General features: G+C 36.6%; 1 protein-coding gene across 3 annotated transcripts in view; it reads left to right on the top strand.

The window, feature by feature from the left end:
- DNAH1 (dynein axonemal heavy chain 1) overlaps positions 1–15,836 on the top strand; it is a 184,024-nt gene that overhangs the window by 117,175 nt on the left and 51,013 nt on the right. For all 3 annotated transcript variants that reach the window (XM_034439656.3, XM_087887726.1, XM_034439631.3), the window contains 7 exons: positions 469–627; positions 2,383–2,484; positions 10,868–11,008; positions 11,291–11,451; positions 12,868–13,025; positions 13,194–13,367; positions 15,119–15,157. In XM_034439656.3, coding sequence (XP_034295547.1) covers positions 469–627; positions 2,383–2,484; positions 10,868–11,008; positions 11,291–11,451; positions 12,868–13,025; positions 13,194–13,367; positions 15,119–15,157 — 934 coding nt within the window. The remainder of the gene's footprint in view (positions 1–468; positions 628–2,382; positions 2,485–10,867; positions 11,009–11,290; positions 11,452–12,867; positions 13,026–13,193; positions 13,368–15,118; positions 15,158–15,836) is intronic.

The following is a 15,836-nucleotide window of genomic DNA, read 5'->3' as shown; positions in this document are numbered from 1 at the left end:
ATATTGTCAAAGGAACATATTACTGTTGTTTATACAGTAGATATGCAATCTCAACTGTTAATTCAGCACTTCTGCTTGCTATTTAAATAATTTGGGCAGAGGGCAATTATCCACTATAGATAATAGTATCAAAAGTCACCAAGAGGTTCAGGAGAACAAGCAGGACGATACTTTCATCTATTTTCTAGCATGGGTTTATCAACTAAGATGTCAAAGCAGTTTTCGTAACCTTCCAGCCATAAACCCAATTGAAATGGCTCCAGATTATGATCATAAATGTTCATTAATTTAATGTTCATTTTAATTGTATGTCTATTTTAGATTGCTTAAAAAAAAATTAGACACTGAAGTATTTACTTGAGTAGCAAGGTAAATGGATAGAAATGGAATACGTTAATAAATCAAACATAAATACTGAATATTTGAGAAGTTTTAGAAATAAGTGTATTTTGTTAATTGATTCTTCAGGGAATGAAAAAAATGCCTCCAGAGAAGACAGCCCGTATTGGTGAACTGATAGAATCCTGGTTTATATTTGCTTTGATCTGGAGTGTTGGTGCAACTGGAGATGTCCAAAGTCGAATCGCCTTCAGTAATTGGTTAAGAAAGAAGATGTCAGATGAGAAGGCAAGTTAATGGGAAAGGGATATCATCAGTTCATAATGGCACCTTGCACAGATTCCTTTTTTTGAACCACCAATAACCAGTTTGACCCAGACTCAATATTATAATTGTTTGTTTGTTTAAATTGGCTGCCCAACTGCAGTGGACTCTAGGCAGCATATAAAACTAGAGAAGTTGTAAAGACAGCTAAAATACTGCATTGGTTGTCAGTTTGCTTCCGAGTGCAATTCAAGATGTTAGTTATCACCTTTAAAGTCCTGCATGGCATGGGTCCAGGCTATGCTTCAGGAACTTTTTGAGGAACTTCTCACCCTGATGGGACTGGCCCACCCCACCTGTGCTAGCAGAGGGAGTGTACTGCAGATCCCATCAGCCAAGGAATTTCAGTTAATATGATCCAGGAGAAGAGCCTTCTCTGCCATGGCTCCTACCAGTGGTGGGTTGTTCCCGGTTTGGACCGGTTCGCAAGAACCGGTAGTAAAACCTGCAGGAGGCCCTGCCTACCACCCCGGATGTCGTCATCGGTGATCTGCGCATCGGCAATCCTATTGCGAACCGGTAGTAAAGGTAAGTAGAACCCACCCCTGGCTCCTACCCTGGAGGTAGCTTCTACCCCACTAACTTTTCATAGCAGCCTTAAGACTTGGCTCTGCCAGATGGCTTGGAGATGGCTTGGAGGGAGATTCACAGTGAAGGTGGTTGACTATTTCCTCCTGCCATGTGTCTGCCTCCTTTGACATGTGTGTTAAAGATTTTATCTGCTGTATTATTTTGTAATTTATGATTTTAATGCTTTTATGTTGAATGCTGCCCAGAGTCATTGAACACAAGATGGGTGGCAAATAAATTTCATAGTAAAGAAATAATAAAGAAATAAAATATATAAAAATATTAAAACAAACAGCCTAGGTTAACATTGAACAAATACAGTATTAAGCATTAAGCTCCAGCCTAGGACCAAACCAGGTTTTCAAAGCTTTCAGAAACCCAAGGAGAGAAGGTGCTGTCCTTACCTCTGATTCCAGAGGATGGGAGCTGCAATAGAAAATATTCAGAATTAGAAATCTGAACAATTAATTGGGTTTTTGTATCTTCCTTCCATGGTTGGGGTGGGGAAATTTTATTTTACAAAAGGAAAACTTACAAATAAAACAAATTGGAAAGTAAAACTGAATTTTAATACAATTATTTTTTATTTTAACCATCTATTTTCTTTATCTATACTATATTCCTTAAAATTCATTTTCAATATATTCTCATATTATTCTATTCTATTCTTCCAATATATTTATTTATTGCTCATTTCTGTATTTGTTGTCTTAATCTCTGTCTGTCTATTACCACTGTGGTAGAGCTATGCATTTTTTCTTCTCAGAGTTCCATCTGAGATTATCTATCTATCTATCTATCTATCTATCTATCTATCTATCTATCTATCTATCTATCTATTCTGATTTCTATTTCTGTCCTGCCAAGTCTTTAGGTTTTTTTATTCTTTTACTTCTTGTTTGTTCCTGGTGAGACATCTTATGTCGTCTGCTCTTCTTCTGAATCTTTGCTTCATATAAGGGAAATGGCTTGAAGAAAGATGTTGTACATTTCTAAAACCTGTGTATTTCATTATTGCTAGGCCAACTATCTGACAGATACCACTGATATGGTAATTTCTTTCTGAATCATTTTGGGAGACAAATTGGATGCAATCACTCTAATGTTATCTCCACACTTATTTCTACTCATCATGTTTTCACTCCATAGGTTAAACTGTTATTCCCAGAAAAAGGATTGGTTTACGACTATAAACTGGATGATGCTGGAATTAGTAATATTGAAGAAGATGAGGATGAAGATATTGTAGAGGTGGTATATTATGTTTATAATTTTATTTAATATTTTTATTATATTTACAACCCTGCAAGTTATACAGGGTTACTACATCTGCTAATGAATTGTTTCTCTCAAATTAATTTGTAAAAGGGCTACAGCTGTAGTTCTCACCTATCAACCACCTTGTTCGGTTACCATTTGAACTTATAACAATGCTGAAAAAGTAGATTTACAAGGTCCTTGAACTTCTGGCCATTGAAGCATCCCCATGGTCACATGACTGCAATTTGGACACTTTGCAATATATTGTGTACATTTGTGATGCTTACAGCATGCTGCATATGTTTAATCACCATTTCCAACTTTCACAGCCAGCTTCCTACAAGACTAATCAATGGAGAAGTGGCCAGAAGTTGCAGGTCATGATCACATGATATTGTACTTAGCAGTCTACAGTGATACATTTATTGACCACAGTGCAATTGAAAGCCTAAATCCAATGCAGTCATGTGATGATTCCCTTAATTATTGGGTCGCTTAGCAACAGAGTTATGGCTACTTGTATATCAGATTATGCCTATTCTTTAAGTCTGTAGCAAGTAGATCAGTTCTCTGTAATGCCTCTCTGGATAATGATAGAACCTGAGATCACCCATAAGTTTCCCACACAGTTGCTCCTCATGGGGAGACTGCAGAACAGTGGTTGGTGGGTTTAGATCTCAGGGGAGGCAGTTAGATCTATGGGAGACAAGGAAATAGATATCTTGCTCAACCATTGTGGACACTTCAAAGGGATGCTGGAGTTGCATACTTCCTTTTTTAGTCATTTCAGAAATTGCTTGTAAACTGCTTTTTTACTATTATGAACCCTTGGATTGACAAATTATACAGCATAAAATAAGTTTTAAACGTTAATTTGAACACTGGACACTAGAGGGAACTAGAAAGAACTAAAGATTACAATTAGGAAAACTTACATTTGACTTACTAATATAGAATGAAGCAAAACATTTTAACATTGGACATATTGAAGGGTATTTTTGAACAATGGACTCAAAAGTTAATTTTAAGAATATCTACCTATAAAGATAGACTATGTTTAAAAGATTTTATGAAAGAGGAACAAGTTTTACCTGACAAGATTGTGACTTATCTGAAAGTGAACTTAAAAATGACAGGCTACAAGAATGATATGGAAAAAGATGCTACACTGGACATATAAAAGAAACTGACATATCTTAATAATTAAAAGGGATATACAAATAACAAATCAAGAGAGTGACCAGAATAATTTTCCTATATTGGATTTACAAAAAAGGCATGTTAAAGCTTTGAAGAATTTTGTGAGAAAGGATAAAAAAAATGAAAAGAAAGGGTCTGCTGGCTGCCAGAAAGAAAAAAAAAAAAAGCCCCAAAAAAGCCTAGTGAATTGTGATTTCACTGAACTAGGGCTACATAACATCTTGGTTTACGTAGGTAGAACCTGGCTAAAGAGAAAGACACATAACACCTACGAAAAAGAAAGAAAAACATATATATATATATATATATATATATATATATATATATATATATATATATATATATATATATATATATATATATATATCCAAGTCAATTACAGATTCAAGTGCCCAAAGAGCAAATAATCTGCTCTATCCAGGCATGCGTAAATTATTGCTCTAACTTCAGTCATTATCATATAATATTATACTTTTTGAGATTAATTCTTCAGAGGTTCAATCATCACTCTCAAATCAAGAGCATGGAATTTTTAATACTGTGGCCATGTTTCAAATCATTCAAAAAAATCAATTGAGTGTGTTCACAGCTTCACAGAGCAGTTTATCTGCTGGAGTCCAAAAATAATTTTCTCACCCTACCATTATGGCCATACAATCAGAACATTTAACTTTGCAATACCAGTAGATAAAATTGCATAATGCATATATTTCCATAAACTTAACTAGCATATTTTGTATGTGTATTGTTGTTTTAAATGGTTATGGAGAGTGATACAATAATGAACTACAAATGCCTAGCTTGAATATTTGTAGAGAAAGAACATTTCAGAGTAATATGCCATTTTTCTCAATGTTGAAGGCCCTGTTAAGAATCAGCTTTGATATGAATTTTCTAAACAACCATTGGTAACTAATTTTTTAACTACTATACTTTCTCCCCAAATTTTAAATCTAAGAATATTAATTGTAGCTTGTCAGGCAAATGCTAATTAGTAAAGCTTTAAAAGATTGTACATTTTGAAAGGCACAACAATTGTTTTCACTCTTGAGGAAGTGTGACTTTTCAGCATTTGGCTCCCTCAACCAAAACTCAGCAATAAATCATGGGCTCTCTAACTTTTCATAGCTTAACCTATTTCCCAGATTACTGTTAGCAAAAGGCCCACAGACTCCATTTGGTTAGTTAAGAATCTTGATTGCAAACAAGAATCAAGCCAAATAAAATACCTAATTTTTCACTGCTACCATACTATCTGTATGTCTTAGTGCCTCTTTAATGCACAAAGGTGCAAATTCCTGCCTCTCTCAGGAATTAATGCATTCTTGCTGTGATGCTTCAGGACCTTGAAGCTGAATGGTTGCTGATTGCTTATATAACTGCCTACTCTGAGCTGAGAATCATTGGTCCTCATCTTCTCACAGAGTTGGAATGTTAGCTTGAGAAAAGGTGCTTGGATGTTATTTAACCATATGTGTGTGGGTGCAGGCGTCTAAGTCAGAGAGAGAGCTGGAAAAAGATTTCTGGGTCTATAAGTGAAAGTAGCAAAACAAATGCAAATGGCTTTAACTAATAAAGGAAACACCCTTTAAAACAACCCATTTGTGCCAAGTCACAATTAAAAAATCCAACTTCAGTACCAGCAATAAATGACAGAACAAGTAAATTGTTATTCAACTTCATTGTAAAAATCTACCCTGAGTGTAACTAAAGGCTATCAAACCTCACAGTCAAGATTAGAGAGACTCCAGTTACATATCACTACCATTTTCACTCCCCAGCCCCTTAAAAGGAGTTTAAACAATGAACTAATATGATGATTAGGGGACTGGAGGCTAAAACATATGAAGAACTGTTGCAGGAACTGGGTATGTCTAGTTTAATGAAAAGAAGGACTAGGGAAGACATAGCAGTGTTCCGATATCTCAGGGGCTGCCATAAAGAAAAGGGGGTCAAGCTATTCTCCAAAGCACCTGAGGGTAGAACAAGAAGCAATGGGTGGAAACTAATCAAGGAAAGAAGCAACTTAGAACTAAGGAGAAATTTCTTGACAGTTAGAACAATTAATAAGTGGAACAACTTGCCTCCAGAAGTTGTGAATGCTCTAACACTGGAGGTTTTAAAAAGATATTGGATAACCATTTGTCTGAAGTGGTGTAGGGTTTCTTGCCTGGGCAGGGGGTTGGACTAGAAGATCTCCAAGGTCCCTTCCAACTCTGTTATTCTTTTCTATTCTAATACACAATCGTCAGCTTCCAAACTCAAACAAGACCATGAATCAATCAAAGTCTCCTTTTACAGAAGAGTGCAAACTGTACATCATTCAATCAATGTCATCCCCCATCCACATTTTTGGTATATTTTATATGCATTTGATTAGCAATACACCATTTTGACTGGTTGCTAATCAGTGACTAACCCGACTCCAAACGAAGCCAACACTGACGTCCAGCCCCCAAACCCTCCCTTTCAGTTCCCCACTCCCCTGCACTCATTGGCCATCTTCCAAGTCATTCTACCCCTAATCTACTCCAACTCAAAGGAATTTCCCCCCTCCCATCCCATCTCCTAGGGGATATTATCTCCAGAGAAAATAAGTAGGTGAAAAGTCAAACGTCCCTTTCCAGATGCCTTCGCTTCTCCTTCTTATGTCAGCACTAGAGTAAATGCAGGTTGAAGTGCTGACAATGGTAGTATCTCAGCATGATGCTCTAGTGGCTAGACTCTGTTAGAAGGGGGAGGCTAGGTTAAGACCAGAAATCAAGAACGGGGGTAAAGCAAAGGCCACTGATAGTAAAGAAATGGCCCATGGATAAGCCTCGGCATTTCAGATCTGTGATTTCACATACATTTGCAGCTGAGCTGGGAATAAATAGACACAATGCCAAGCATATATGACAGTATGAGATCACAAAAGTTTTGATATGATGCTGGACTAATACAAAAACCCCATGAGGAAGTGTCTATGGAGATTCTCAGTCATCCAGGTCATGGTTGTCCCAAAGGTGCTTTTTCAAGACGCAACTGGACTTTCTGGACTTTCAAAGTCCAGTTGCCTCTTGAAAAAGCACCTTTGGGACACCCATGTGGAAGGGCCCTCTTTGGTCATATGTAACCTTTTTAGGAAGTTCCCAACTTTAGGACAAATAGACTTACAGGAAACATTATAAAAGGAAAAAAAGGCTATCTCCTCATTATTTATTTATTCATTTAATTATTCATTTATTTAATTTGTTTGCCACCTATCTCACCATAAAGTGACTCTTAAAGCGAGTCTTATCCTGTCATAAATGAAATAATAGAAATCTATCCTTTTTACTGTTATTTTGGTACAATATTGACTGAATGACTTTAAAAGATGCTATGCTAATAGGAAAATGATCTGTATTTATTACATAATACCATATTCCTAGGGGCAAAGTTTTCTTGAAATAAATTCAATTTTTCATTATTCTCAAGTCAAAGACTCTTCACATAATCATATTGGCCTATTACCTTGATAAATTCATTTTAAAATACATTTACTACAATACTGGTGAAAGGTTTAATTATATTCATAAACAATACACATTGCTCCAAAGTAGTCGACTTCTGGTTTTTTAAAAAAATAGAATGGACTTTATTAAATTTAAAATAACATAGCATTTACTAAAATGCTGGGCAGTAGGTTAGCGAGCCCACGTTCAAGATCCGAGAGCTGCCATGACATGGGGTTGAGTTCTTGTCCTTCACTCCAGCTCCTGCTGGAGACATGAAAGGAGCCCCAACTGGGCGTCCCCAGGGCAACGGTGATGTCACTGACTAATCCTTTCAACCCGTGAGTGCCTTGACACTCCTGACTCAAGTGCATGAAATATGGTACAGCATCCTGGTGCTACTGTGTTGTTCCACACACACATTTCTGTCCCTCTATTTGAGGGACAGAGTCAAGACCAGTATACAAATAATAATTACGCTAAAATAGAAATAAAGTTCCATTCTTGATAGAATAAAATATGGTAAAGATGAAATTATTAGGGTAAAATTACAGAGAGAAGGTATTAAAACACAAAAGTATTCTATAAAATTACAATTAATTTTACAATGCATAATCTAAATACTATAAATAACCTGGACAAATAACCGTAAAAGACCATAAATAATACTAGAATTTATAAAACACGATGAGAATGTCTTAGCAACTTTTCACTAATGTGTTAAATGGCTGCATCTGTTAAGTCTGTAGTTCCCTGCCGACAGTATTGTCAAACCCCACAGCCTTCCTGACTCCCTTCCTTCCTTTCCAGACTTGTAGGCTGCTCTAATCTGACCAATGTACGATTTCCCAATATGTACTTGCAATTAAAAAATGATACATACTCAGACAAATAAAATCAGTTCATCCTTAGAAAGAATAGTTCCAGCCAACAAGCTCCCATGGTTTGGTAAAACAGCCAGGTTTTCATTAATTTCCTGAAGGATAAGAAGAAGGGGCTGTTTGTCAGAGATTTTATTTGTTTGTGCATGTATTTGTTTGTTTGACTTAGACATCATCAGATTCCAATTGACTCATGGTCATTTACAGAATAAAAACAGAACAACAAATATTCAATCCAGATAAAAGCAGAACAATAAACTGATGACAGATACGGTCCACACAATCGATCATGTACCTAACAAGGTTCTCCAATCATCCTAGCCAAACCTGGGAGAAAAGGCAGGTTTTTAAGGCCTTCCTTTTAGAATGCTATCAAGATGGGAACCACCAGGATCTCAGACATTACATTCCAGAGAGCTGGTGTTACATGAATGGGAAGATACAGGATTTTATAGAACAAGAAATTTAATGGCAGATTGGAATCCTATGACTTCTGGATATATTTTGCAAAGGCAAATGGACATAAATACCAACCAGGATTCACATGAGCCATGTTCTTTTGCAAGTTTTATATACATACATACATACATACATACATACATACATACATATATATGTATTTTCGTAGATTTTCACGGGTACAGGTATGCAAGTCTTGCTGTTTTCGGGTCTTCTCCCGTGTAAGATTGAGAGCACTTTATGCAAGGGGTCTTCTGCAGCAACTGCCATTACTATTTCAAATCTGGTGCTGGTAGTCTGCTTTGCTGGGATGGCCCCACTTCTTCGTTCTGATTGGTTGGGAGTCCCAGTCTGTGTCTATTGGCTTGGCTTCGGGTGTATGGTCGGTTTTTCTCCACCAGGTGGCAGGGCTTCATCTTTGTGGCTGGCTGGAATGTGATTTGGCTGGAGGTCTCGGGGTGTGTGTGTCTGGCTTCTCGGGTGTAGATTTTTCTGTCTGTGGGTGCTGGGACTCGTTTGTTGACAAGGGCTAGTTTCCAGATGTCTGGTAGGTGGGAGGTATCACCATGTTTATTCATGTTATGGGGGCGTTTTGCTATTTCAATGGCTTCCATAATTATACTCTTGTTGAGGTGTTCAGTTTTGAAGATTAATTTGGTTCCTTCAAAATCAATTTCATGTCCTGTAGCTTTAAGGTGCTGGAAAAGAAGAAGAAACTTCCTCTCTTTTCCTCCCACCTACCAATCAGAACGAAGAGGTGGGGCCATCACAGCAAAGCAGACTACCAGCACCAGATTTGAAATAGTAACGGCAGTTGCTGCAGAAGACCCCTTGCATAAGCCTGATGATGGCAGATGAGATTCTGCCGAAACGTTGCCAAAGTGCTCTCAGTCTTACACGGGAGAAGACCTGAAGACACCAAGACTTGCATATATATCTGTGTGTGTGTGTGTGTGAGTGTGTGTTTTCAATGAAAAAAATTATAGCATCAATGATGTCCCTCAAACGCTTATATAGCATTAAGTGCTGCTTTTTTTTTTTTTTTTTTTTGGCTTTAATTTATATGCCGCCCTTCTCCAGAGACTCAGGGCGGCTTACAATGCGTTAAGCAATAGCCTTCATACTTTTGTATATTTTATACAAAGTCAGCTTATTGCCCCCACAATCTGGGTCCTCATTTTACCTACCTTTGAAAGGATGGAAGGCTGAGTCAACCTTGAGCCTGGTGAGATTTGAACTTGCGGTAATTGCAAGCAGCAGATGTTAATAACAGTGCTTTAGTCCACTGTACTAACCAAGGCTCTTGGTTGTGCTTTCATCTTGTATTGTTATTCTTTGTAATTTCTATTTTTGTTTTGCAAAAATAAAGGGGAAAGTGAGAGAAAGAAATTAACCAGAAATCACACTACCATTATTCAGCAGTTGACTACATAGTTTTAACACTACAATCTTTTCTAGGGGCTGAAAAAACAAACAAAAGAGAGAGAGAGACAGAGAGACAGAGAGAGAGAGAGAGGCTGTTAGCTGGAGGCCGCCTGCAAGCCATGGCTTGCTAATTATAAAATAGCTATTAAGAACTAGCCTCCATTCATTACTGCTAAGAATATATTTCAGTCCATGTGCATATCTCCCTAATTCCTTCCTTTTCCTTTTGTTTGGTTTAATCATACACCTCATAAGATTTCACCAGTGTAGGAGGAAGTGTTGATAGATACCAAGTGGTATCTGCACACCTGCATTTGTATGTGTGGGTATAAAATTGAAGGAGTAATTCTGATAGTTCATGAGAAGGATATAATGATTTTGTTGTTGATTGTTTGCTTGTTTCAGGGAAGTGGAGGTGGAGCCTCAGAAACTTACTAAGTTAGGAGCATCTCTTCCTGTCCCTTTGATTGAGCTGTGGAGATGGTGCTAATGGGTGCTAATGGCATCGAAAACAGTGCTCCAGATGGCATTTCTTTTCAAAATATATCTTGTCATGATTTCATTTTCAAAGTATACTGGAAGGAGGATCGTTTTTAACATAAAGTCACTCATGTATCCATCCCCATTTCCACGTCCCGTCTAAATTTTATTTCCCCGCCCCTCAAATCCAAATCTTCTTTGACAAGAAATCCTCAGTTTGGATGAAATAGTATTTAGGGAAGAGTCAGCACAGCACCCACTTCCAATTGGGCTTATTGTGACTAATATTAATCTGATGAGGGCCAATCATTTTTCCAATGGCACAATAGCATTTAAGTATTCATACCACTGTAGCTAGAAGGGTAATAACTTGCAAGTCCATTTCTATATCAGATACAGGATACTTTAAACCATATAATCTCTCTTTTTCATCAATACCTTCATCTCTCTTAGGTGTGCTGGCAGAATTGGATGAGTTCTTCTACAGAGTTTAAAATGGCGCCTGATACCAGCTATTGTGATATTATTGTACCTACAATGAACACTGTCCAAATGGCGTATCTCTTAGAAATGTTACTGACTAATCACAAACCGGTATGTATGTGTTGTGATTTTCAAATAGGTACAATCTAGTATTATGCCAATGCAAGCATTCGGTTGCACAATTAGACTATTGGGAGCACTTTTATCAAGTAGCCAGAAACATGACAACTGTTGGTGCATTATTCTTGCATTTGTGATTGGGATTGTAATCTAAAAGTTATTTCATCTTTCCAAGTTTTATCTGAGTTATAATTAAGCTTCATTTGGGGAAAAATGTATATTTGGCAATTGTACCCACGAATACATAATTACAATTTTCTTTTCCTTATATAGGTTCTTTGTATTGGTCCCACAGGAACTGGAAAAACACTCACTATAGCAGACAAGCTTCTGAAGAACCTGCCATTAGAATATATCAGCCATTTTCTGATGTTCTCTGCTCGAACCTCAGCCAACCAAACCCAAGATCTCATTGACAGCAAGCTGGATAAAAGGTACTCTGTCTTAAAACAAGTCTCTAATTTTCTTCCTGTTTAATTTATTTGTTTTTACATATATTAGTTGACTTTGCTTTCCAAATCTGCTAAAATGCTTACAGGTAGTCTGCAACTTATAATCACAATTAAGTCCAACACTTCCATTGCTAAGCAAGACAGATGTTAAGTGACTTTTATCTTATTTTATTGCCTCTTTCCATAGTTGTTAAGTAAATTGCTGCAATTGTTAAGTTAGTAACATGGTTGTTCAGTGAATGTGGCTGCCACATTGCCTTTGCTTATCCGAGGGTCGCAAAAGATGATCAGGACCCTGCAACCATCATAAATACATATCAGTTGCCAAGTGTTCAAATGTTGGTCACATGACTATAGGAATGCTACAATGGTTGTACGTGTGAAAAATGGTCATAAGTTACTTTTTTAGTGCTATTGTAACTTCAAACAGTCACTAAACAATTGGTTGTAAGTAGAGATCTACCTATAATTTAAAAGCTTGAAGTAAGAAGCAAAATGTTAAGGAATGACTTCTCCTGGGATCTGTGGCAAAAATAAACCTTGGCGTTAATAATATGGGCAAAAGAATATTGGAGAAATACGGCCCCTGGAATGCCTACCCATTATATCAATACTTATCACTGACTTTATAACATTATTTCTTACTGTTCAGAATTGTTTTTTAATCAAATCACATAGTGGTAAAACATAGTGATTATGGATGTGCACTCAAACAACATTATATATGACATTAATTGTTTATAAGTACGTTTGTACGACATGCATTTCTGTGAAATTGTTAATATAACTTACACCTACGCTACTGAGGGGCATTGTGTTATTAAGTAATGTGGGAGAACTGCAGAAATTCTGTACTAAGGACTCTTCTAAGATGTGTGAAGTATCTGAGCAATAAATCACTTTTCACTTACAATAAATTCTTACTGTCGGCACTGGGAGCAAATACCAGTAATTCTGCAGACCCATGGCAGCACAGAGCATAGCCTCCCATTAGAGATCAGGCTAGTCCCCACTTTGTTGGACTTCAGGAAATTGAATTCTGTTGGAGAGTCTTCTCTAAGGTCATATGCCACACCATCATTTACCCTTTTAGTTTTGTTTTTGTTGTTTAGTTCATTTATTGCAGGGTTTTATGATTGTTTGTTGTTTAATTTTAACCATACAATGAATGTTTAATTTTTTTTTCCTTATTATACCTTATGTACTCTGCCAAGAATATATTAAATATATATTAAACATATTATTTGGCAGTTTATTAAATATTTAATACTACGTATATTAAATAAGGTATATATGTAATATATATCAATATATATTTATTAAATAAATCTTCAAAAAGGATTGTTATGTATCATGTATTCCACCCAGTAATTTTGATTTTTGTCTTGTTAAATGCAGGCGTAAGGGAGTTTTTGGCCCCCCGCTTGGCCGATATTTCATTTTTTTCATTGATGATATGAACATGCCAGCCTTAGAGACCTATGGTGCCCAGCCACCCATTGAGCTTCTTAGGCAGTGGATGGATCATAAAGGCTGGTACGATAGGAAACAAATTGGTAAGATACAAGTTCTGTGTCTAATTTCTGTACAAAATACTGTTTGTTTTTCAGAACAGGCAGGTCAGTTTTAAATCTGCACTGGTATACTTATAAACCTGTCTGCTGTGGTCTGTGTTTTAATGTTAATGTTTCATTAATCTTGGGCATGCTTTTGCTCATTTTCAGGTACCTTTAAGAAATTAGTGGATATTAACTTTATTGGTGCCATGGGACCACCAGGAGGAGGACGAAATGCAGTTACACCACGCCTCACACGCCATTTCAACTATCTCTCATTCACTGAGATGGAGGACAGCAGCAAGAAGAAAATCTTCTCCAATATTCTTGGCAGTTGGATGGGTGGGTTATGTGAAGCAAGGTTCTTGCCTTTTCTTTTTCTTATGTCTCTTATTAGAGGACCTGTAACTTTAGAGGGACATATCCTGTTGTTTCCAACAGATTGTTATTTGAATTGCTAGTCCGGTCTGGGCAGACAGTGAAATCATAATAGAATCTATAAAGTGGCCCTATGCTATTTATTATCTTTTTTTCAAGAATACTGTCAGATACTGCCAGATAAATGCAAGATTGTCTATACAATATTCTTATTGATTAGAATATTACCTAAGTGAGAGGCAAAATCAGGCCACTGAAAAATAAGACGTTTTACATAATCTCAGGTTTTTTTGTACTTGAGGAAATCCCTCCTCAAGAGGGATGTGTAGAGATATGTACATCTTATATGTACTGTAAGAAAAATATGTTTAAGTTCCCTGGATTCCCAAGCTTATTTTAGCTCCACAATGTATAGAACATCTAGGTGGTCATTAAAAGCTCCCCAACATTCTGCCATTTGTAAGGCCTGATGCCTGCATTTATGACTTTTATAGCATCTCTCTCTTTCTCAGTTCTGTGTTTGCCATTACAATGAGTTACTATGTGTTGCCCTGTATAAATTTGTAAGCATTGTGGTGGTCATTTTTCACTTAGCAACTGTGTCACCTCAGGACCTAAGTACCTGTCCCAATTGCAGTCAGTAAACAATGACTACCAGTACTGAGAAAAAAGCTCTGCCTTTCTAGCATACAGTAAGGAAGCTGGGAATCCAGAAGAAAAATACTTTCTTTCTGAATCACCAACTGACCCTGTTTGCTGGCTGCTAGGTAATGAAGAGGGGGTTGCAACTTTAAACTTCCCTTCGCTACAATTTTCTCTTGCTCATCCCAGATGCTGTCATGTGTATGTGAGTACAAGATAAACAATGTGTTCTTGTCTTTATGAGGGAGAGGACACTTCAACCTGGCATAGTTTGTACTCTATTTCCACTCCCCAATCTCACACAAATGTGTTTGAGGCCAATCTGTAATCACCTTTGCTTCCATTGGCTTCAGAGCACTGAAAGGTTGTTTTTGTGGGGAAAGTAGGAGCAAGAAGGTGCATATATTCGCCGCCTTAATTTATTTGTAAAAATAATAAAAGCAGGCTACAAATAATAAAATAAAAAACCCTACCATAAACTTTTCAAAACTCTCTCCAGATAGCCATAAAAGATTTTTTTTTTACTTTTTTTTTTTTAAGGTACTTAAAAATTATAGTACCCTCTCAACATCATAGCTCCTGGAGTAATAAAAATTATTTTGCTCCCATTCAGTGAATTTTTTCCTCTACATTTTCATTATGTATAGTGTGCACATTCTTGCCTAGGAACTTTTCTACAACTGGATGCCATTGCTTCCATTTCTATTAAATCAGAAATTGTAGCTATAAAAAGAAAGACTATCAGTCTGAACAACTTCTTTCAACAGGGTTTACAAAGCTTGCTCAAAATAACAAAAATTGGGTTCATAGTCTGTTTTACTTCTCTACAGACTTAGGTTGTGGCTGAAATTGAAGCAAAAGCTTGCTTGCACCCAAAAGCAAAAATATTGGGATGCATGGCAAAACAAGAGCAGAAGCAAGAACCAAAAAATCAACTTTCCAGATAGGGTCAACAAGTTTCCTATCAAGGCAGCCTGTCCTTGGGGCAAAATAACTCCATCCCCCTTTTCTATTTTGAAGATGGAACTTTTTGAAAAAAAAATAAACATTTTAATTTTTTTCTTGATTTTTAGCTGGAAAACTAGGAGAAATATGTTACAGAGAGCCAGTCCGTAAGTAATTTAAGATAAGAATTATATTAGTGGTACATTTTAGAAATATACTGTTTCAGTTATTTTTAAATTTTGGGTGGTGTCCTTCAGATTTGGGCTTCATTAGAGGAAAGCAAGGAGTTTGTGTACAATAGATAATAGCAATATAATTATAATAATTATAAATATAATATTGCAGATTGATTACAAATAACAGCATGACAAAGCAGCATCAATGTTCCATTCAAATATCTGCAAGAAATATCACTTGCCTGCAAACAAGAACTGGTCGAACCACAAAACAGACAAAATAATAAAATATGAAGAAGCAGAAGTGCTCTGAGAATTAAACAGACAAGCACTTGTCATATAATACCCCAGACTTAACAATTATTGAAAAGAAAGACAAGTAAAACTGGATGGTGGATATTGCAATACCTGGAGATAAGAGAAAAGAGAAAGTAAGGGAGAGAATTACAAAATAGAAAGACTTGTAAATAGAAGTAGAATGACTGTGACAAAAGAAAGCCAAGACACTACCAATAGTATTACATGCTTTATGTGCAATCTCCAAACATCTGGAGCACAACTTGAACATTATTGACATTGACAAAATCACCATCAGTCAATTGCAAAAGGCTGCCTCACTTGGAACAGCTTACATCCTGTGATGATACCTTTAACACTATTAAACAATAAC

Source organism: Pantherophis guttatus, chromosome 2 (assembly GCF_059756535.1).
Source record: "Pantherophis guttatus breed Tessera chromosome 2, ASM5975653v1, whole genome shotgun sequence".
Taxonomy (NCBI): domain Eukaryota; kingdom Metazoa; phylum Chordata; class Lepidosauria; order Squamata; family Colubridae; genus Pantherophis; species Pantherophis guttatus.
This window is presented reverse-complemented; position numbering and strand designations above follow the sequence as displayed.